The sequence below is a fragment of the Cervus elaphus genome, chromosome 33, assembly GCF_910594005.1.
Source record: "Cervus elaphus chromosome 33, mCerEla1.1, whole genome shotgun sequence".
NCBI lineage: Eukaryota > Metazoa > Chordata > Mammalia > Artiodactyla > Cervidae > Cervus > Cervus elaphus.
In genome coordinates, this window is record NC_057847.1 from 33086326 (window position 1) to 33110716 (window position 24391).

Here is a 24391-nt window from a genome sequence, read left to right on the forward strand (position 1 = left end):
TTATTTTTGTTTCTTTGCAGAACAAATTCCAAGGATGTATCTTTGACCTCGTAACAAACCAAGCTTTTGATATAGCCATCATGGTTCTGATCTGCCTCAACATGGTAACCATGATGGTAGAAAAAGAGGGACAAAGTGAATACATGACTGAAGTTTTATATTGGATCAATGTGGTTTTTATTATCCTGTTCTCTGGAGAATTTGTGCTGAAACTGATCTCCCTCAGATGCTACTACTTCACTGTAGGATGGAACATCTTTGATTTTGTGGTTGTAATTCTCTCCATTGTAGGTAAGACCGTTTATTAATCAGATTTTAATTTTGAATCAAACTAAACATCACACATATTCAGAGAAGTTTCTGAATTCATGAATATAAACCTACTTTTGAGTAAGACTGAAAAAATGAAGTAACCTTTAAAGCAAAACTAAACAAAATAAAAACCTCTGTGTCAAAATTCCTAGGTTCACATTACAAGACTGAAGGATATATTTTCTATTTGTTGGAAGCACATAATACTCCTTGATATTTGACTTCCAAGATTACCCTTCACAAACGTAGCAAGTGTATCAGTAGATAGGTATGTCTTAGAAGACCAATGTAAATTGACAATATAAATCTAAATGTAGAATCTGAAATCATTTTTAGTTTTTACATATATGAGAACTATCTCTTGATTAATGATAATATAACTAGCCAGAATATTGGTAATTGAAAATTCTCCCTGAAATCAAAGTGAAGTTAAGGTATGAAGAAATGCCAGCTTCATTTCTTACAGCTTCATACTTGTCAAGTCTGTATCATTTTCAACCAACTGCAGTCATGTCTGTGAATCATATTTGATTTTATACTTCCTCCTGTTTCATTACCATAGCTGTTTTCCTTTCATCTTGTTTTTCATTATTTCTACATGCCTTGCCCAGTAGTTTAGGTTTGCATTTATTTTTATAAATTTTAGACAGGAAGAGATTGTGGAGATTATTTAATTCAAACTCACTTAGAGATGCTGAAACAAGGAGACTCAGAAGGGTTGAAAGTACTGTAATCTAAAACTGCCATATTGAGTACTGCAACTTAGACTAGGCATTCAAAATCAATTTTTGAAAAAAATATAAGAAAAATTAAAATTTAGATAGGACTCACACATAAACAACAAGCAGAATAGAGGAAGCATTCCAAATTAACTTAGGAAGAAAGGAATGTCTCTCTGTCACTTTTTGTAACAGTGTTGGCTGATCCAATTAGATCAGAAAACAGAGAGGTACACATCTTTAAATAATGGAGCAAATGTTCAGTTTCACATCTTATTGTGGTACTCTAAAAATGTAAGAGAATCAACCAATAAAATGGATTCAATTAGAGTTCAGAAGGTGCAGATTTTAAATTGCATGAACCAATGTTGATAATTGTTTATGTGGACCAAAAGATTAGAAAATATATCTAAGGAAATCTCATTCATGATTCCAAAAATAAAGAAAAATACCTAGTAAAAACTGTAATAAGAAATGTATAAGACGTCTATGAGGAAAACTAACAGAAACAAAAGAAAATTTAAATAGTAAATCCAGTGTTATCCCAGTGAGACTATGAATGGGATAATAAATTGACAACCTAAATCTAAATGATTCTAAAATTCATCTGGAAGAAAAATTAGAGTAATGAAGGGTGACTTACATTGCCAGATATTAAAGATTGTTATTACATTGATGAAGTAATAGATTCAAATAAATAATCAAATTTTAAGCTTCAATATATAGAGAATTACTAAGTTAGTTAAAAGATCTCATGGATCAAGATTAATTGATGTGTAAAAATGTATTCTAGTAGAAATAGATTTATAACCATGAGCTTGAATGGTCCTTTCTATTCATGACAAACAACTCCCTTGAGACAAAATAATAGATATGACCACATAAAAATCAAAATATTTATTCTATGGAGGAGAAATCACTACTGCCACCAAATTAAAAAAAAAAAAAGTTGAAAAACATGTTAAAAACAAGGAAATTGTTAATGTAACACTTATGGCTAACAAAGGATTAGTACTTGTAATAAAAAAATATTCTTCATAAATCAATAAGAAAATAGTAAATCTCCCAACAGAAAAATAGTCAAAGAACTAAACTAGGCCAAAAGGAGAAAGTTGAAAATAATCAACAAGCATACAAAATGTCCAATAAATTAAGAAAATGTGGATTATTTTTCCCCCAAAAAATTCCACAGTACTGAGATGTTTCAAACATCACAGAGATATTTTTGGTAAAATTATAAAGAAGAAAACAGCTGGTGAGCATGTGAAGTGGAAGCACTTTCATAGACTATCATTAGGAAAGTTAGTTTCTACAAACTTTTTGGAGGTAGATTTGCAATATATAACAAAAATTTAAATATACTATTTCACCTACCTTCTATTATTATCAAAAAATGCTCATGCAACTAGAAAAAAAGCACCTGCTTAGATATTCATTTCAGTCAAAACAATTAGAAACAGCATAAAATTCTTCAATATATGGTGACTTTGACAGAACATTATACAACTTTAGGGAATTGTTCTGTTGTCATTTATATGGAAATACCTCCATAACATATGATGAAATAACTAAAACAGATGACAAAAAAAACCCTTCTACTATCATGCTTACATTTGTATATGTTTGTGTGCTTGTGTAGAAAAATGGAGTGATCCTAAACAAAATACTAACATCTGTTAATGGTTGGTTGATATTTCAGGTGATTTATATTTTCTTTTTAGCATTTCACTATGTGACTTTAATTTTTCTACCCTTCCAATTTAAAAAATTGTGCATTTAAAAAAAAAGGTCCACAAACCTACTAAAGGAGAAAAAAATGTCACAATGGTTAAATCTAGCCATTTTACTGTGAGATTGTTCAATCCTTGTATTGTTATAATATTGTCTTCAATATAAAATGAAAATCCTGAAATCACAAGAGATAAAATGGCACATAAAACTATTTAGAGTCATGATTTTCTATAGCATAGATATTTAAATATTTACCATTTACTCCTTCACTCTTCACCAGGTATGTTTCTAGCAGATTTGATAGAAAGGTATTTTGTGTCCCCTACCCTATTCCGAGTGATCCGTCTTGCCAGGATTGGCCGAATCCTGCGTCTGATCAAAGGGGCCAAGGGAATCCGCACACTGCTCTTTGCTTTGATGATGTCCCTTCCTGCATTGTTTAACATCGGCCTTCTGCTCTTCCTGGTCATGTTCATCTATGCCATCTTTGGAATGTCCAATTTTGCCTATGTTAAAAAGGAAGCTGGAATTAATGACATGTTCAACTTTGAGACCTTTGGCAACAGCATGATCTGCCTGTTCCAGATTACCACCTCTGCTGGCTGGGATGGATTGCTAGCACCTATCCTCAACAGTGCACCACCGGACTGTGACCCCAAAAAAGTTCATCCTGGAAGCTCAGTTGAAGGAGACTGTGGGAACCCGTCTGTTGGGATATTCTATTTTGTCAGTTACATCATCATATCATTTCTGGTCGTGGTGAACATGTACATCGCTGTCATCCTGGAGAACTTCAGTGTTGCTACTGAAGAAAGTACTGAGCCCCTGAGTGAGGACGATTTTGAGATGTTCTATGAGGTTTGGGAGAAGTTTGATCCAGATGCCACCCAATTTATAGAATATAGCAAACTCTCTGATTTTGCAGCGGCCCTGGATCCTCCTCTTCTCATAGCAAAACCAAACAAAGTCCAGCTCATTGCCATGGACCTGCCCATGGTCAGTGGGGACAGGATCCACTGCCTTGACATCTTATTTGCTTTTACAAAGCGTGTTTTGGGGGAAGGTGGAGAGATGGACTCTCTTCGTTCACAGATGGAAGAAAGGTTCATGTCTGCAAATCCTTCTAAAGTGTCTTATGAGCCCATCACAACTACACTAAAAAGAAAGCAAGAGGATGTGTCTGCTACAGTCATTCAACGTGCTTACAGACGTTACCGCTTACGACAAAATGTCAAAAATATATCAAGTATATACATCAAAGATGGTGACAGAGATGATGATTTGCCCAATAAAGAAGATATGGTTTTTGATAATGTTAATGAGAACTCAAGTCTAGAAAAAACAGATGCAACTCCATCCACTGTCTCTCCACCTTCATATGATAGTGTAACAAAACCAGACAAAGAGAAATATGAAAAAGACAAAACAGAAAAGGAAGACAAAGGGAAAGATGGCAAGGAAGGCAAAAAATAGAGCTTCATTTTTGATATATTGTTTACAGCCTGTGAAGGTGATATATTTGTGTTAATAAGACTCTTTTGAGGAGGTCTATGCCAAATCTCTTTTTATCAATTTATTCTCAAAGTCAGTGCTTTTGCTAGCTCTGATTCTCTGACATAGGTGGGCAGCGTTAGCAGATGGCTATTTTTGCATTGGTAAATGTATCTCTAAGAATTGTTAAGAGTAAGTGTATGGGAATTATTGATTACAGCAAACAAAGGTGATTTAATTTTATTTACTTTTAATAAATCAGAAAATCATGTAGAAAATATTCACATCTGCCTTGTCATCTTTTCACAGGATTGTAAACATTCATGTTTCACATGCACGCAGGCATGCGTGTGCGCACACACACACACACACCAATACCTAGCATTTGGATATCTACAAAAGTATTTTGCCTTGACTTTTCAATGAAGTGCTCTGATAGAAGGCACTAGTAATGAATGTTCAGTTAAAACATCTTGTTATCTTGTTATTAGGGGGCAAGACTCTTTTTTCCATGTACAGAGGTCATTCTATATTTTGAGGTGCTTAAATTTATCCACGTTACATGAAAATCAATTTATATGTGCCCACTAAATGCCATGGGACATGTAGGCTGGTCAGTTCTACCAGTGCTTTTTGTTTATCACGATGCATATACCGACTAGGATAAGAGTTACCTTTAAAATGTTGTGCTTCATGGACTGCCTTTTTCTATATCTTCGTTTGTTCATTTGGTAATCATGAAACATGAAAAATTATTTTAAGTACATATCACATTCCTTGAAAGAAAAAAAATGAACATAATTGAGAAAAGAAGCGACTAAAGAAAGCTTTATCCATTTTTATTTATATCCTGTAACGCCGGACTGTGCTGCTCCAAAAGTACCAACAATGATCCAACTCATCATTTTTGTCACAGTTTTCTGTTTTCTCATGCTGTATTGTTGAATCATTCTTCAGCACTGAGCAAAGCTGATCCTGTCTTCAGTGGAGTGCTTCCAGACATGCAGAAAGATACTTGATATCATGGTACATGTTTGAGCAGATGATGACTTGGCCACAGTATTTAGTGTATCACCTGCATAATATCCTGAATGTGTATGGCAAGCTTTCAAATCATACTACATGGCAGGCTTTCAACACAAACGTGTGTAGTAAGAATGAAATAGCATTCAACCAAGATTCTTGCCAACTTGCTTGCCTGATTGGTTCTAGAAATCCAACTTGAACCTTTGTTCTTTTATCTACAAAATGAAGAGGATGTCACTTTCTCTTTAAAATTCTATGACTATAAAATATATTATGTATCTATCAATAATGTACCCTGAGCTTAAAGTTTACCAAGTACACATTCATTTTGCTTTAGCTGTTGTTCTTCTATCAAGGATTATATATCTAGTTTACAAAAAAAAAAAAAACTTGTTAATAGTGGCTTGGAAAGAAATAGCCATGATGCATTTTTTATGAGCTTATTCCAGGAACATGAGATCATTCTTCTATCGAGTTATTCATGCACAGGCAAAAACTGAGTTACAAAAGTGGAAAGTAATTTTATTTAGAAGATTTTGTGGGAGGTTTCAAAGCAAATATATACAACAATATTTCATTCATTTGCTTTCCTCAATGAAAAAAGAACATAAACTGTACTTCTATATTAAGTGCTTAAAACATTTTTGTTGTTGTTCTTTTGGCTAGTTAAAAATAAAGGAGATTTAAGCATACCCATAGAGATGAAGAAGTACGGATAGAGGATGAGAGGCAGAGGACAAAAAAAAAAACAAACACAGAAATGAGAAAGACAGACCAAAACAAAGAAAGCGACATCTCCACAGAACTTCCTACCTAGAATGTTTCTAAATTGTGATGTGTTTTACAGCATTTGTGAAGGAGATTATCACATCTAGACATTTGTCCTAAAGCATGAATGAAATTAGACCTAGGGCCAAAGATTCTTTACACCTAAGTTCAATCATTCATCTTACATTATTTGGGCCTCTTTTTTATTTACTATATAAGATACCATGCAGTGTTTTCCTAGACTATATAAAGCATTGTATCACCTCCCTGCTAAGTCTGTTGAAAATAGGTTTTGACCAGTTTAGAGAATCATGCAAAATATGTTACCTTTGTAAGATTTTTTAATACACAAAATTAAGAAATTAATATTACCTTAAATGTGAATGCAGTTTATCCTCATCATTTTAAATCCATATAACTGTACTTTGCATATTTATAAAATATAGTGGGAAAAGATGTGGGAAGGTTTATGTGTGATTTACTATTATGTTTTTACATTGCCTGATTTTTATGTGAAAAAAAATAGTAGCAACTTGTTCCTCAACACAATTTATTCTAAGCGTTTCAAAAAAAGAATTACAAAGTCACACTTCCATTTCATGCTGAACTATAATTTTTTAATGTAACATGGTTAAGTTTTTTTATATATGTGTTTTCCCAGGAATGTCGAATTGTAACTTTTTATCAATTAATAACAATATTTGGAACCAAGTGCTCATTTAATACATTAGAAGCTTGAAGGGAAGTTAGACTTCTCTTTTCATATAGATTACTGTTTGGTATTAATAATAAGATATCATTCTCAGCACTGTAATGCTAATATTTAAGTCACACTATCATTGAACACATTTAATCTAATGATATAAAATGACAATTACACTGTACAATTTAAATTGGAATAAAATGGCAGTGAACAGATTTGAACACAAATCCATTCATCTAATGGAGATAAACATGGGAGAATCTCATTTTACCTGTTATGTAGTTTGCAAAAGATGTAAGTAACTTGTTGGCTGTTTCTAAATGCTAATTGATGAAAACTTCAACCCTAAATGTTCAGCATGATTTTATAGAATTTTGATTGCTTTATTAAAAAGTTAAGAGGAAATGCATATGTAAATAAAGCAGTTCTAAATAGCAATTTCAGAGAAACGTTAATGGGAGTGATGAAAGTGGGCCAGCTAAATTATAATGGCCAATAACTGGCTTGGGTTTAGGACCTATGTATAGAGGCCACCAATTTCTTTTAATAACTGTGGTTTGTTATGTTATATTCTTGAGGAAAATAATTGAGTTGCTTCATAAAGATAAATGAATAGCCATGAATATAATAATGCTGTTTACATAGAATTCTTTATAAATTTCATACATCTATGAATGCTCAAAATGTTTGAGTTTGTCATAAATTATATTGTAGTTATACTTGAGACCTGCACATTGTAATAGAATCTAAAAATAAAAGTCATCAAAAAATAAAATCATGTTTGCATGTATTTTCTGTTTTTGTGAGAATAAACTTTAACATTATCCCATAATCCAGGCCAAAGGAGCTGCAGAGCGCATGGTTAAAATGTCTTTCAAGGGAGGGAAAGTTTGCGTACTGATTAGAGTGGAGGGGGCCTTTGCTGCAACAGGACTTGATGCACATGGGATGAAAAACATAAATAATTGAGAGCTGTAAACAAGCAATAGGAGAAACATGCTATACTTTATTCTCTGTTATTCTGAGAGTTGTGTAATTAGATACCCATATTGACAATCTGTCCCAGAAGAAAAAGCCAATTTTAAGAGATTTAGGAGGCTTGTGTCATGTCTGTATCACGTGCTTTAGCTTGACCCTCAAATTTATTTTTCATAAGCAATTGAAATGCAAAAAAGCCATGGATGAAACTATAGGTAGTAAGTATATAGAAAAGATTCAGAGCTTATTAACAATTTCAAAAACCTAGTAGCATTGAGGAAAAATTATTCCTCTTCCGGATGTAATATTTGCTAGCATGTGCTAGTTTCAATTGTATTTTGTACAAGACAATATGACTTCTATTTCATTAATTTCCACTCAGTGACTAGCAACACCTTGGGATATCTCTATGGGCCTATAAGAATAAGAAAAGCAAAAACAAACCATATTGCTAAATGAAAGAAACAATTCTGGAAAGGCTATGTATTGTACAAACTAGCAGGTGGCATCAATGGGAATATTTCAACCCAGGCAGAACGTACTGAGATTTCATAATCTTAGAGAAATTTAAATAGAATTGATTTTAACTGCATAAACCCCAGGGATAATTGAAAAGAGAACTACTGAAGAAAATCGCTATAATTTATTGAAGGGAAAGAATGCAACTCTAAAGTCTGAGAAAGACTTGATAAATTGAGACTACAGAAAAGTGACATTTTCCAACCTTCTGGAAAAGCCACCCAAACCCCATCTACTTTTGCTCTTTCTGCAGTTTTAGAACTGCCAACACCTCACCTCCGTGAAAGACAAACATGATGATGCCATCTGAAAGACTGTAAATATCAGAGTGTAATATTATATTGATTTATTATTCATTATAAATCATGTATCTATTTGTTAAATTATATTTTACTGTTTCTTCTATAACCTATGTTATAGACTATTTTCTTTCATGATACTTTGAAAGACAGTATCTGGATGCTTCACTCTCAAAAGCTTCATAATTCTGGGTCATAACTTAAAAATAGTGACTTGAGGTTGTGCGGATTCTTTTACTGCATGTCTGCCAGTCCCTGTTTCTCTAGCTTAGTTCAAGTCAAAGGGCTTTGTTTTCCTATAGAAGCACTGACCTCCTTAGACCAAGCTCATCATGTCCCTTGTAGCTCTTGGCATGAGAGTTAAGTGAAGTTTTAACTTTATTTCAATGAAAAAGATTAAAATATGCTTGCTCACATTCACTTCTTGCCTGCAGTTATTCTTCACGTTTCTCATGTCGGCTGTGGTTTAGTGTCATGAAGCTAAAGTAGATCGTTTCATTTCTTTTCTTCTCCCTGGCTTCCTCCCAGATCCCTTTCTGCCTATAACCATAAGTGGTACTCTGGCTGTGGTTTGTAGCAGGCAGACCCATTTACCTCTCAAATAAATGGACAATGTGTGATTCTTTAGAGAGAAACATCTTTTCCTTTACTTGCAAGTATCAGAACCAAATTAGGTGACTCCAAACTAGTGGTTAGGGTAAGATGAATATATAAAAGAAAATAAATTAGGCAGGAAAATAAAGCAGGAAGGAATTCGTTTCCCACCTCTGTTTCCTCTATTCTTTTAACAGAGTTGATTTTATTAAATGCATCAACTAGAACCACTATATCAAGACAGGCTGAGTTGTTTAGGAAGATTACAAGAAACTTCTGTCTTTACTAATTTCTTCAAGGGAGTCAAAAGAAGATATTTAGAAGTTTGAGAGATGTGAGTTTCACAGGATGTTTAAGAAAACAAATGTTTTCTGTGGAATTTTGATACCTAATTCTTATTCATAGCATTTTACTATACAATTAATTCTTAATTTCCAGGATTGAGAAGAACATCCAGGAAAATGAATCATTCTGGCAGCTTAAAGGACTTAAAAAATGCCATTGGCATTTGTTTACCCCACCCCCACCCCACCCCTGCCCCGTATCTGTCATCTTCAGAGCTAAAACTAACAAAACAAATCTCTTCCTCTTTACAAGATCATTGAAAGCACTTAAAGAAATCTAAGCTTTGCTTTTCAGAGTCTGATACCATCTTATGCCTTTAAGATTTGCCAAAAAATACAAATATCCACCTATATACACAACAGCAGCATATTACATAGTATCATGAGTTTAAATCTTTCTGTCTCTTACTAACAATGTGACTATAAACTTAAACAATGTACTCTATTCTCTGAGCCTGTTTCTTCATCTATAAGAGACTAGCACTCATTAGATCCAAAATACATAAATATGTGGTAGGAGTTTTAAAGGCAAACACTTTATTATGCATTTTCTGAAGTACTGCTCACTCTTAGAATTCAGTAATAAACTCTATCAAATAATATGCAGTATCTGCTGTATCTTGGAAGAATCAGTCAATGATGGTTGCTCAGTGCTAATGTACCATGGGAATGCGAGGAAGATGAGTTAAATCTAGTAAGGGTAGACTAGAGTCAAATATTGAAAAGTGAATAAGAGTTAGTTTTGAGTGTGTTGAATTTGAGTTACTATGGGTCAAAGTAAAAAACGTACTGAAGGCAACTGAACATATAAAGGCCTGTAGTTCGATGAAAACACCAGAAAATATCTATTTAAGACAGAAGAAGTCACTAAGAAAAGGATATAGGGAGGGAAAAAACATGTAAGACGTATAAAAAATAAACTTCAAAATGTCAAACAGAAATGCTATCTTATCAATGCATTGAAATATCAGTATTTTTCTTTTTTTTAATTTTTGTTTTGAGTTATTCATCAGACAAATGAAAATTAAAACAGCCATGAGATTATTATTAGACTATCACCAAAATGACTACATTTAAAAGACAGACAATAACAAGTCTTGTTAAAAATTTGAAGCATGTAAAGCATTTAAAGCAAAAATTTAAAAAAAAATAAAGGAGGAAAAAGAGTGGGTATATATATATGTATAACTGGTTTGCTTTGGTTTACAGCAGAAGCTAACACAACACTGTAAATCAACTGTACCCCAATAATTTTTTTTTAAATGTGAAGCAAATTCTCATATGTTGCTAGTAAACATATAAATTTGAACAATTACTTTGAAAATATGTTTGTCAATATCTGTTTAAACATATATGTATTCTATTACTGGAAATTTTATGATACAAAAAATGAGTGTTTATAATCATCAAAAAGACATTTTTATGAAAATTCAGAAATGCAGATTCAGTATTTCTATCGGAAAGAATACTCTGGTAGAGTATACAACAAGATGCTATACACTGCAGGAAAGGACAGCTAGCTGATACATGCAATATCATAAAGAATCTCACCAACAAAATAATGAGCTTAAGAAGCTAGACAAATGATTATACATTGTATAAATTAATTTATAAAGTTTAATAACAGGCAAAACTCATTTTCAAAAAAGTAATAACCTTTTGGAGGCTTACTGACTTGGGCATTAGGGAGAATTGTAGAATACAGGATATGTTTTATATCTTAATCTGGGTGGCATTTACATAAGAGCATAAATATATATGTTAGAACCGTATGATTTTTCACTTACTGTATATTTATTATACCTCAATAAAGTAATAATCAACAATGACAAAGTACTCCGAGTTAGAGATCAGCCAGCAAACCTCCAAGGCAGCTCAGCTGCGGTGTTTTCTCCTCCGTGTCCCGCTGCTGCTTTTCTTTTGGTTCGTGGGAATTTCCTATAATTTCTTGCAAGCTTCATCTTGCATTCAAAAATATACTTATTAAATTCTACTCAACACGCATCTTATATCAGGATTTTTTCCAGGATATCTGCTCATCTCATTGTTGAGCATTAAATGGACATGGGCTTCCATGATAGCTCAGTTCCTATTCTTTCTGGTAGTAATACCGAATACATATTTATGCTCTTATGTAAAGGCTTATGGGCTTCCCTGATAGTTCAGTTGGTACAGAATCCGCCTGCAGTGGAGGAGACCTGGGTTCCATTCCTGGGTCAGGAAGATCCCCTGGAGGAGGGATAGGCTACCTGATTAAGTGTTCTTGGGTGTCCCTTGTGGCTCAGCTGGTAAAGAATCCGTCTGCAATGAGGGAGACCAGGGTTTGATCCCTGGGTTGGGAAGATCCCCTGGAGAAGGGAAAGGCTACCCACTCCAGTATTCTGGCCTGGAGAATTCCATGGACTGTATAGTCCATGGGGTCCCAAAGAGTCGGACATGACTGAGTGACATTAACTTTCGCTTTCAAATGGACATGAAACGATATCCTATCTAAGAATCTCTTGTAATGCTGTCTGAAAGTCATAAAAGCTAAGATCATCCTAATGAAACTTTGGCTCCCAAGAGAATTTTTTTCTCTATTTCTAAAGCCTCCCAGAGCAAAGCTAGAAATAGCTTTTATAAAGCAGTAGGAAAACGGGGGAAAATAATTTATTCAAAGAGACTCATTAAGCCTGAGACTTCAGTTTGTAAATTTAGATAATGTCTTAATTATTTTAGAGGAGAGTAATTATTTGGTGATCTCACCGAAACATCATTTTCCTACTGCACTGTAACTGCATTTCACTAACAACACAAAGCTATCTAAGAACTTGGATGTACCATAGACACATTCATTATTTATCTTTGGAGGAATGGCTTGGAATAAAGAATGCAATATGAACAGACTTCTTTTCTCCAGCTTTCAGTGTCTTAAAGTTTTTCTTTTCTTCATTATTTAGACTGGTCATTCTTTTTAAATTGACCTCAGATTAGAAATTAGCTGGTAGATAATAATATCTACCCTGTTCCTCAAATTAAAGAAAAACCTCAGAGCATACTTTTATCCTTTCTTTATATAGGCATCCAACCCATCAACAGGTACTGTTGGTTCAAGCTATAAAATATACCCCAAAGCTGTCCATTTCTCCTTATCTCTATCACCCTTACCCTAGGTCTAAACCACTATTATTTTTGGCTTGATCTGTTCCGGTAGCCACTTTACTGGTCTTTTGGCTCCTCTTTTGATTCCCTACATCTTCTCTCCACAGAACAAATGGAATGATCCTTTGAAACCCTCATTTAAACAAGCCATTCTTCCCTGGTGCCTCAGACAGCCAAGAATCTTCCTGCAATGCAAGAGACCTGTGTGTGAACCCTGGGTCAGGAAGGGAATGGCAACCCACTCCAGTATTCTTGCCTGGAGAATTCCATGGACAGAGGAGCCTGGCTATAGTATGTGGGGGTTGCAAAGAGCCGAACATGACTGAGTTATGAACACACACACACACACACACACACAAATTCTCCCCCATTGCCCTAATTCCTCTTAAGTTTCTTCAGAGCTTCCTCTTCCACTTAGCATGAGGGGCAGACTTCTTAGCATTAAAGGGCCTGATATGACCTGGGCCCTGCTTAACTGCACGTCCCCCTGCCATACTATCCACTTCTGAAATGCACAGAGCTTTAACTCCACTGACTTTCTTTCTGTTCTTTGACCCATTAAGTCCACTCTTGCCTCAGCTTCTTTGGGTTTGCTCTTCTCCCCCTTTCCTTGTGCCTCTGATTCAGAACCCAGCTGCAGCCACTTAGATCTCAGCTCAGGTGTTTCCTCTTTAGAGAGGCCTTGCCTTACACTCTATATAAGGTAACCCCACTGCCCTAGCCACTCTTTACCAAGTTGAAGTTCCGTCTTCATCTCACCATTTACTTTTACCTAAAATTCTTATGATTTTTATCCATTGGTTGACTTGACTCCTCTCAGCTGATAAACAGAACTGTGTGAGGTAGACACACTCTTCATTTTAGCCTTCTCTAACCCTAGAAGGTCTGACCTCCAACAGAGGCTCAGTGAGGATTAGTTCAACAGATTATTTCTGAGGCCTGAACTCCATCAGTTTGGCTTGAAAAGGAAAAGCTCCAATGGACTCCTATTACGCAAAGGTCAGTGTCTACTTATAGTGTTCCCTTTCCACAGGTCTGTGAATTTAACAGAGAAATCCTGGGAATATATGGTGGGGAAAGGCTGGCAGGGAAGGGCTTTCCTGAAATCCTCCCACACTTCTCATGTATTTGGGTTATGTTTGGTTAATCTGTTTCATAGGAGAAAGGCAAATCACCTCTCCTCAGGAGTAAATAACCACAAAATGAATGCCTACCAGTTGTGTCCTGGTAAATGTTTAATAACTGGCTCTTCTGCGGGACTAAAAAGCTCTTATTTGTATGTACTTGTTGTCAATTCCTGTAGTAGAAATACTCCTACAACAACGAAGTTCCAGCAAACAACCTGAAGTCTCAGAATGTAGTGTTGGGAGGAGACGGGCGCTACAGGCCCCTCCAGCCGGTCCGAGCTGGCTCCGGCAGACCACTGCTGGCTACCGTGTGCCAAGAGCAGGGTGGAGGTTGCATACTGTCTCTCCTTTCTTAGAGCAGCCTGTGAACGGATGGGCATATGTCAGAGATGAGGATTTAAACTTAGGTAACTTGCTCATGGATACACATCTGGAAAGGGGTAAAACCAGAGCTCAAATCCAGGCCTGACTTCAGAAACCACATTTCTCATTCGTTTCACGGAGAGGCAGTCAAAGAAGGCAATCCCAACCTCAACAACAAACAGGAGTTTGGTTTAATGTCAAGCTGCTGCTTAAGATGGTGTCAGTCAGTCAGTGTTAGTCGCTCAGACTGCCCAAGTCTTTGCGACTCCATGGACTGTAGCCCAGGCTCTTCTGGCGGTGGGATTCTCCAGGCAAGAATACTGGAGTGGGTTGCCATTGCCTCCCTCGGGTTCTTCCTGACTCATGTATCAAACTGTCTGCTGCATTCCAGGCAGATTCTTTATCGCTGAGCTGAGCCAGGGAGGGGTGGAGGGGAAGCAGGTGCAGGGTGGGGCCCTAAATTTGCATTTCTAATAAGTTCCCAGGTGATGCTGAGGCTTTTCATCCAGTAACCACACAACAACCCAATAATTTGCATACATATTACAGATTGGAAAGCACAGGTCAAGACCATGTTTCTCCAACTTCACATTGAATCACAAGGGGCCTTTAAAACCAAGGCCTGGATGGAAACTCAGAGATTCTGCTTTAGTTAGTCTGAGGTGCAGCCTGAGTGTTGTGGAAGTGTGAACTCCATAGGTGATTCTAATGTGCGCCTAAGTTTGAAAATCAAAAGAAGTTGCTCTGGCTTTAATCCATAGATGCCATATTCTTTGCACACAGCCCTCAGTGTTCCCCCTATAACTGACCCATGAGAAAAACACTCATGCCCTAATGTCCTGGTTTGTTTCAAGTGTGTATTGAATGACATAAGCTGGAGTACTGGTTTAGGATCCAACAGACTGCCTGAACGATGAGTTAGGAAGTTCTCCTTAGGGTCTCAGTCTCTGCTGCTTACTGTTTGCCTTACTTAATTAAATGTGACATTTAATTTCTCTGTTTTGTCTCTCTTTCTTTTGTATACATATTAGTGAGCAGTATATTTTTTTAAAAACTTGGAAAATAATAATATATTATTTCTCTGTATATATAAGGTGAAAACACGTTACCTCCTTTCCTAAAGAAAAATGGCATTCAGTTTACTCAAATTGCATAAACTGGTTGAAAATAATAAAGAGAGAAACTGCAGTACCATTTTGGCCTGCAAATTTTTAAAATTCCTTATATAATGGCTCCATCTTCTGGTCAATGAAATAAAGAGTTTTCAAGCTTGAAAATGCAGTTATGTGTCATGTTCCACAAGTTAACTAGTCTGAGTCAGGAAAAGAATAAGGTGACTTCTTATTCAGGAAGATTCTACAAATTGACTGAATTTCTTCCTTGAGAATCTTACTTTATTGTTTGAATCAAGCTCAATCTCTGTAACACTGTCATGTGCCATATTTGCTTTGTTCTCTCTGATTTCCTTCTTCATTATTCCCCATCCTTCTTGCTGTTTCTTCCCCTTGTGCTCAGAGTCTGCTGCTACCCTGAGACTTCAAGAATACTAATACTTCACTCTCTTCATTGAAATTTTCATTCTGATTTGGAAGAAATTGTATGATATTTATGCTAAAATAGCAATGAGGTAGTAGGGATAACCAACTCACAAATAAGCTTTGGTTCTTAGAGATGGAATGCTCTAACAGGAAGAAAGACTCTCAATAGTAGATCTGAACCCAAAGAGCATATGAGATCTTTGGGGGTTAATGGGTTTAGCTTAGTAGGAATGAAGACCTATCGAAAACTGAAGTTAATTATAAGTATCAATAAGTAGAAAAGATGTGTTCAGTTAGTTCAGTCGCTCAGTCTGTCCAACTCTTTGCAACCCCATGGACTGCCGCGTGCCAGGGTTCCCTGTCCATCACCAACTCCCATAGCTTGCTCAAACTCATGCCCATTGAGTCAGTGATGCCATCCAACCATCTCATCTTCTGTTGTCCCCTTCTTCTCCTGCCTTCAATCTTTCCCAGCTTCAGGGTCTTTTCTAATGAGTTAGTTTGTCACATTGGTAGCCAAAGTATTGGAACTTCAGCTTCAGCATCAGTTCTTCTAATGAATATTCAGGACTGATTTCCTAGAGGATTGACTGGTTTGATCTTGCAGTCCAAGGGACTCTCAAGAATCTTCTCCAACACCACAGTTCAAAAGCATCAATTCTTTGGTGCTCAGCTTTCTTTATGGTCCAACTCTCACATCCATACATGACTACTGGAAAAAACGGTAGCTTTGACTAGACAGACCTTTGTCACAAAGTAATGTCTCTGCTTTTTAATATGCTGTCTAGGTTGGTCACAATTTTTCTTCCAAGGATCAAGCATCTTTTAATTTCATGGTTGCAGTCACCATCTGCAGTGATTTTAGAGCCCAAGAAAATAAAGTCTGTCACTATTTCCATTGTTTTCCCATCTATTTGCCATGAAGTGATGGGACTGGATGCCATGATCTTAGTTTTTTGAATGTTGAATTTTAAGCCAGATTTTTCACTCTCCTCTTTCACTTGCATCAAGAGGCTCTTCGGTTTCTCTTCACTTTCTGCCACACCGGTGGTGTCATCTGCATATCTGAGGTTATTGATATTTCTTTTGGCAATCTTGATTCCAGCTTGTACTTCATCCAGCCTGGCATTTCTCATGATGTACTCTGCATATAAGTTAAATAAGCAGGTTGACAATATATGGTCTTGACATACTCCTTTCCCAGTTTGAAACCAGTCTGCTGCTCCATGTCTTGTTCTAACTGTTTCTTCTTGACCTGCATACAGATTTCTCAGGAGGAAGGTAAGTGGTCTGGTTTTTGCATCTCTTGAAGAATTTTCCATAGTTTTTTTGTGATCCACCCAGTCAAAGGCTTTGGTGTAGTTAATAAAGCAGAAGTAGATGATTTTCTGGAATTCCCTTGATTTTTTGATGATCCAACAGATGTTGGCAATTTGATCTCTGATTTTTCTGCCTTTTCTTAATCCAGCTTGAACATCTGGAAGTTCTCTGTTCATGTACTGTTGAAGCCTCACTTGGAGAATTTTCAGCTTTACTTTGCTAGCATGTGAGATGAGTGCAATTGTGTGGTAGTTTGAACATTCATTGACATTGGAATGAAAACTGACCTTTTCCAGTCCTGTGGCCACTGCTGAGTTTTCCAAGTTTGCTGGCATATTGAGTGAAGCACTATAACAGCATCATCTTTTAGGATTTGAAATAGCTTAACTGGAATTTCATCACCTCCACTAGCTTTGTGTTCATAGTGATGCTTCCTAAGGCCCAATTGACTTCACATTCCAGGATGTCTGGCTCTAGGTGAGTGATCATACCATCATGGGTATCTGGGTCATGAAGATCTTTTTTGTATAGTTCTCTGTATTCTTGCCACCTCTTCTTAATACCTTCTGCTTCTGTTAGGTCCATACCATTTCTGTCCTTTATTTTGCCTATCTTCACATGAAATGTTCCCCTGATATCTCTAATTTTCTTGAGGGGATCTCTAGTCTTTCCCATTCTAATAGATTAGATCTGACAGAGTGCCTAAAGAACTATGGACAGAGGTTTGTGATATTGTACAGGAGGCAGTGATCATAACTATCCCCAAGAAAAATATATACAAAAAGACAAAATGGTTGCCTGAGGAGGCCTTACAAATAGTTGAGAAAAGAAGAGATGCTAAAGGCAAAGGAGAAAAGGAAAGATATATCCATCTGATTGCAGAGTTCTAAAGAATAGCAAGGAGACAAGAAAGCCTTCCTCAGTGATCAATGCAAAGAAAAGATGTGGAGTTGAAAAAAAAAAGCTGTGAACCCACTTACTGCTTGGATATAAATCTCATGGCAATGTTTTACTCTCTATCAGTATATCCAATAGCAGATATAATACAAATTACCCATATATATTTTAGTTTATATAACATAGTAAAATGGCAGACCATTTTAAACTATTTCAATATCTGAGGCTTAGAAAATATGACTTACTGATTCAATGTAGCTGAATATTAGTATACACAGGTTATAGCTGTTGATTTACTTCTTATTAAGAGGAACACAGTCTTTTCTTAGACTAGGGAGATAGTGACATACTTAAATTGGAATTGCATTTTTACATTTTATATTTATGGAAATTGTGATTTATTTTTATATGCATTGGAATATTTGGGCCACTATAAAGATATTATTCATATCAAGACAGGTTGAGTCTAATATGATATTATTTATACTTATGCATATTGGATCTATTAGTATGTCTCTTGGAATAAAGCAAGTACAATAATAATAATTCAATAATAAAAAATTTTTAGGGAGAAATACCATAATTTTTGCACTATAAGTGCTCTATAAGAATTATATTATTAATTATTATTATCTTCTAATACTTCAGTGTTGAGATATTTTAAATGGTTTTATTAAAATGAAGGGACATGAAAATTAACTCAAAAGTAAAAAAAACTAAAGGATAAAATGTTGCTGTTGTGTTCTAATATCAAATTAATCGAGTCTCTAGTGAACTTTCAATGGACACAATATTTTCACTAACTCACTAACAAGATCTTATATTCTCTAATATGAAATGTACAAGGAAAAAAAATACCAATGATTTTTTGGTAGAATAATCAATTCAGTTGATGCCTTCTTTGTAAGATAGTATTTTAGGAACTAGGTGGGGAATGAAGGGTACAAAACAGACAACAGTTTGTCTTTAGAAGTAACAATAGCTAATCATTGGCTAATGATTAACAATAGCTAATCACCTAACAGTAACAGTAGCTAATTGTAGCTGGGTGTGATTACATCAGATCCAGCAGGATCTCTTCATCTAATCAACCCATCAATCATACTTGTGACAAATTTCTTCTAGCACCCTTCTTTTCTTCATTATCCTTCACTTCATTTGTAGTTTAAAAAAAAAAAATCACAACAAGCTGAGTTCATTCTGTGCAGTGTGGCAGAAAAGGAACTTTGGGGGTAGGGAGAGGTGCTGAGGATTAGTGTGATTCTGTCGTAAATTTCATGTGCCTGGATGCTCCTCCTCACTGCAAGTTGTTTGGACAGCCCTGAGTAGTACTCGGTTTTCTGGGGACTTTGCTTTATGCAGTACTTACACAGTACTGGGATCTACACTTAAAACTGGCCTCTTAATCACAATCTCACTTTAATGGCCTAAAGAGTCAAGAGAACTAAACAAAATAAGGCATGGACTAAGCAAGCTAGAACAGTGAGGAAAAACAGGTCAGGAATACCTCAGACAACTACAGCTTGCTATTACTGTAAAAGGCGCCCCTGTGGGATTAATGGTAAGAAATGGACCTAGAAAGTGAACTTGTGGACCACAAAGTTTGCCCTATTTGGTGGTAAGTTAGTCTGATATTGTGATGTGGCCTCCAAAAATATGAAAGACAACCAGCTCACAGCTCTAGATTCCCACGACTTGATTGCTTGCTCGCTCTGCTTATGGCTAGCCCCTTTTGGGTGTCCCATTAAAGGGGAGCTGCATCCACTTTACTCATTTGTGTCTGTATCTGGTTTTTAAATCTTTGCACCAATCTTTGCTGGTTTGGTATAAAAAAAAAAAACAGCAACCATGAACCAAATCTCACTACACATGCACTAGTCAGGAATCACAGACCGGCTCTGTGCAGTCGGCCCATGAAGGTAAGCTGCTTAATGACATTTCATCAGGCTGTACAATTCAAACGGGTCTGTGTCACCTGATGTGTTGGGGGAACACATTGCACCATAGAAATATTTATTTTCTTAAAATCTAGTACTTATTCCTTGGATTGCAAAAGTAACATGTTCTTTGTAGAAACTGGAAAAATACAGGAAGAAGAAAAAAATAAGGTCACAATCTTGAGATAAACGATTATTGAATTTTGATGCATTTCTTCCCATTATTTCTATGTTAGTAAAATTGATTTTTGTGTTTTTATGTATTTTGGATAGGGTCATGGTTAGAGTAACCTAAGGTCATTTGTTTCTTAAAACTGTCAGCTGGCAGCTGAGTGCTACATTTGGTTCATCTTACAGAGCTTTCTCGGGTTTTCTTTCTCTTTCTCTCTCTGCATGCCCCCCGCCCCTCTCAGCAGTGAAGGCACTGGTGCTGGTTAAAAGTTCCAAGTCTCACATCTGGAGGATACACTATTTAATTGAATTGACTCCAGTGAACGGGAAATGAAGCTGGGTTTTTTGTGTTGCTGCTTTGTGGTAGCAAAGAGAACATCATCAACCAGCCTTGCTTCCAAGTATTAATCCTCCTAGGGGAGCACTTTTAAATAAAATGTGTACAGAAACCCTTAGTTGCAAATGGTTGCTAACTCAGCCTCTGGTTCTCGGGCAGGCTCCCAGGAGATTCACAGTTCATAAGCAGCCTCACATATCTGTTTATGTATTGTTCCTATAGTCACAATTGGAATGGGTGTATGTATATGCATTTGAAAATACTCGCTGAAGAGGGGAGTGTGTTTGAAATATTTCTACTTATTTTAACATTTTCCAACTCTTTAAAATTCTTATAAGTTCATATGTATCTAAGTTTGTGAAAATATGTAGAGGCCTATACATTAAACACTACATATCTTGATGGTGATATTTGGATGTGTTTTATGAATTTTTGTAGTTTTATGAATTTCATCTCTAGCCTGAATTTTTAAAAAATGAAGTATGAATTACTTTTATTAGTAGAAATGAGATATCTTCTAGTTTGTTTAAAAAATAAAAAAGACTTAAGTAATTAATTCAGCACCTGCCCTGGTTGTATCTGTGTTTATGTACCAGTAAGGGGGAAGTGGAAGATGGTGAAACCAGCAGAGAAAGGAACAAATACAGGAGTAAATAAATACAGAAAGGAGCGAATAAGCAAGGTCTATTTGCCATGTGTCCCCTGCTCAGAAACGGATGAAATGATTCCTAGAAAAATGATACAGCATTTGTCTTTCTGAATATGGCAGCAGCATGACTATTAATTTCTGAGGCTTCCTTCAGAATTTTATGTGCTTTCCTTGCCTCCGTCGATGGATTTTGAAAACCTTTAATCAAAACTATAATGTGACTAGGTAAATATCATCCTATGTGATTCAATAAGACTATTATTCTTAATCATTAAAAAAATACTAATCTTCCCTCTACAGAGGCCAAGGCATACAAGTAACACTTAAAACTATATTAAAATTGGAGACAATAGTCCTGTCTAGAAGAAACCTTCAAGGAGGCTTTAGAATGTGAGTTACTATAATATTACAGTACTGATTACTCCTTTTTTAAAACTATATTAAAATATAGTTGACATATAACAATGTAAAAATTTAGGTATTCAATGTGATGATTTGATATATACATATATATATATACACACACACACATACATACACACAGCAAGAGAAAGAAATGCTTACCAGATAAGTAAACATATCCTATACCTCATATAATTATCATTTTGTAGTTGTTTTTATGGTGAGAACATTAAAACTCCTCTCTCTTAGCAACTTTTAAGTATAGAATACAGTATCATTAGCTATAGTGGCCATACTGAACATTAGATCCCCAGAATTTACTCATCTTTTAACTAAAAGTTTTAACATTTGACCAACATTTTATTTCCCTCGCCCCTTAGCCATTGGCAATCACCATTCTGATTTGTATTTCTATGGGTTCAGTGTTTTCAGCTTTCACATATGAGACCGTACAGTATTAGTCTTTCTCTCTCTTTCACTTTCAAAGTCCACCCATGTTGTTACAAGTGCCAGGATTTTCTCCTTTTCAGACTGCATAACATTCCATTATAGATATATTTGCCACATTCTCTTTACACATTCATCCATCACTGGACACTCAGGTTGTTTCTATGTCTTGGCTATTGTAGATAGTACTGCAATAAACATGGGACTACAAATATCTCTTTGTGAGATAGGGACTTTATTTCCTTTGGAGATCTATCCATGGGTGGATTTGCTGGGTCACATGAGAGTTTTATTTTTAATTTATTGAGGAACCTCAATACGATTTTCAAGAGGGACTGCACCAATTTGCATTCTCACCAGAAAGGTAACAGTGTTCCCTTTACTTTACATTCTCATCAGAATTTATTTTTCTTTTTTTTTTTGAAAATACCCATTCTAACTGTTATGGAGTGATATCTTATTGGGGTTTATATTTGCATTTTCCTAATTGCTAGTGATGTTAAGAAACTTTTCACATACATGCTTAACATTCCTGTATTTATTTTTGAAAAATGTTTAAGATTTCTGTCCATTTTAAAATTGGACTGTTTTGGAGTTTTTCTTGGAATTGAATTATGAGTTCCTTACATATTTTAGGTACTAACTGTATCAGATCCATGATTTGCAAATATTTTCTCTCATTCTGTAGCTTGCCTTTGCATTTTGCTGATTGTTTCTTTTGCTGTGCAGAAGTGTTTTTAGTTTGATGTACTCCTACTTTCTGATTTATGCTTTTTTGCTTGTGTTTTAGGTGTCACATCCAGAAAATCATTGCCAAAACCAATGTCAAGGGGCTTACCTTCTACATTTTCTTTTAGGAGTTTTACGCTTATAGACCTTATGTTTAAGTCCTTAATCCAGTTCAAGACAATTATGTAAGTCATGTAAGCTGGGGGCTCAATTTCATTCTTTTGCAAGTGAATATCCAGTTTTCCCAGCACCATTCATTGATGAGAAGATCCTTTCTCCTTTCAGTGTCCTTGGCTCCACTGTCAAATATTAGTTGATCATATGTGCATGGGTTTATTTCTGGGCTTCTGATTCTGTCCCATTGATCTATGTGTCTTTTTTATGCCAGTATAATTCTCTTTTCATTACCATAATTTCACAATATAGTGAGGCTTCCAGCTTTGCTATTTCTCAAGATTGTTTTGTCTGTTTGGGATCTTTTGTGGTTGTTTTGTCTATTTGGGATCTTTTGTGGTTCCATATGAATTTTAGGATTATTTTTTTCTATTTCTCTGAAAAATGCCATTGGAATTTTGATGGGAATGCACTGAATCTATAGATGGTTTGGGGAAGTAAGGACGTTTCAATAAAAACTCTTTTGATCCATGAACATGGCTGCTTGTTCATTTGATTACGGATTCAATTTCTTTTTTTATTGGCATATAATTGCTTTACAATGTTGTGTTATTTTTGCTGTGCAGCAAAGTGAATCAGCTATGTGTACACATACATCCCCTCCCAACCCTCCATCCTACCCACCTCGGTCAACACAGAGCGCCGACTGATTCAATTTCCTACTTGTTATTGCTCTGTTCAGATTTTCTATTTCTTCATAATTCAGCCTTGGTTGTCTGTTTCTATGTATTTATCCATGTCTTACAAGTTGTCCAGTTTGTTGGCATGTAATATTCTTTGTGCTTTTTATATATGTGTAGTATGTGTTGTAATGTCTATCCTTTAACTCATAATTGAGTTCTTCTCTCCTTTTTTTCAGCTGAAGCCTTGTCCATTTTTGTTTCTTTCCAAAAAACAACTTAGTTTCATTGATCTTTTCTATTGTTTTTCTGTTCTAGATTTCATTTACTTCTACTCTGATCTTTGTTATATCCCTCCTTCTGCTAGCTTTGGGTTAAGTTTTTATTTTTAAGTTTTTTTCAGGCATTTCATATATCTCCACTTCCTCTGTGTCAAATCCTGGAAGTTTACTTCTTTGGTTGGTGTCTTATTTACTTGATTCTTTGTAATCCCTGTAGCTTTGTGTAGGTGTCTATGCATTTGAAGAAGTACAGTTCTTCCAGATTTTATGGACTTAATGTCAGTAAGAAAGATCTTTGCCTGCAAGTGGAGGCATTCTGGAGCATGCAGTGACCCCAGGACTAGAGGTGCGGGGCATGGAGAGCTGGGGCATGTGTCTGCTTCAAGGATAGGGGAATGTGATGTCTCATCTCGAACTGCTGGGTTCTTTGACAACTGTGGAGTCCTTGACAAGCCCTGAGGGAAGTCCACAGTGTTTTCTAGGACTGTTGGGATTCTCAGCAGCACTAATCGTCCCCAACAGCTGGGGACTAGGACAAACAGTGGTGGTGCTAGAGTAGGCAGTGTGTACACACTCAGCTGTGGGCCCTAGCTGCGAGTACGTGGCTAGAGTAGGACCGGTGGGAGACTCCCATTTAACGCCAGGGCCAGCGGCAAGAGCCAGGGTCAACTATGGACTTACTGGCAGCTGTGGGCGTCCTGACTATCTGTGTGCACTCCTGTGACCGCAGAATTTCACCGCAGGCACACGCACAGTCGTGGAGACCAACAGCAG

General features: G+C 36.0%; 1 protein-coding gene and 1 long non-coding RNA gene across 3 annotated transcripts in view; one reads left to right on the top strand and one right to left on the bottom strand.

Annotated features, from left to right (window-relative positions):
• SCN9A (sodium voltage-gated channel alpha subunit 9) overlaps positions 1 to 7513 on the top strand; it is a 164581-nt gene extending 157068 nt beyond the window's left edge. Inside the window, exons 26-27 of the mRNA XM_043894409.1 lie at positions 21 to 291; positions 3043 to 7513. Coding sequence (XP_043750344.1) covers positions 21 to 291; positions 3043 to 4235 — 1464 coding nt within the window. The 3' untranslated portion in view covers positions 4236 to 7513. The remainder of the gene's footprint in view (positions 1 to 20; positions 292 to 3042) is intronic.
• LOC122688413 overlaps positions 1 to 24391 on the bottom strand; it is a 173688-nt gene that overhangs the window by 125660 nt on the left and 23637 nt on the right. For both annotated transcript variants that reach the window (XR_006339439.1, XR_006339438.1), the window contains exon 2: positions 3089 to 3268. This is a non-coding gene — a long non-coding RNA (uncharacterized LOC122688413). The remainder of the gene's footprint in view (positions 1 to 3088; positions 3269 to 24391) is intronic.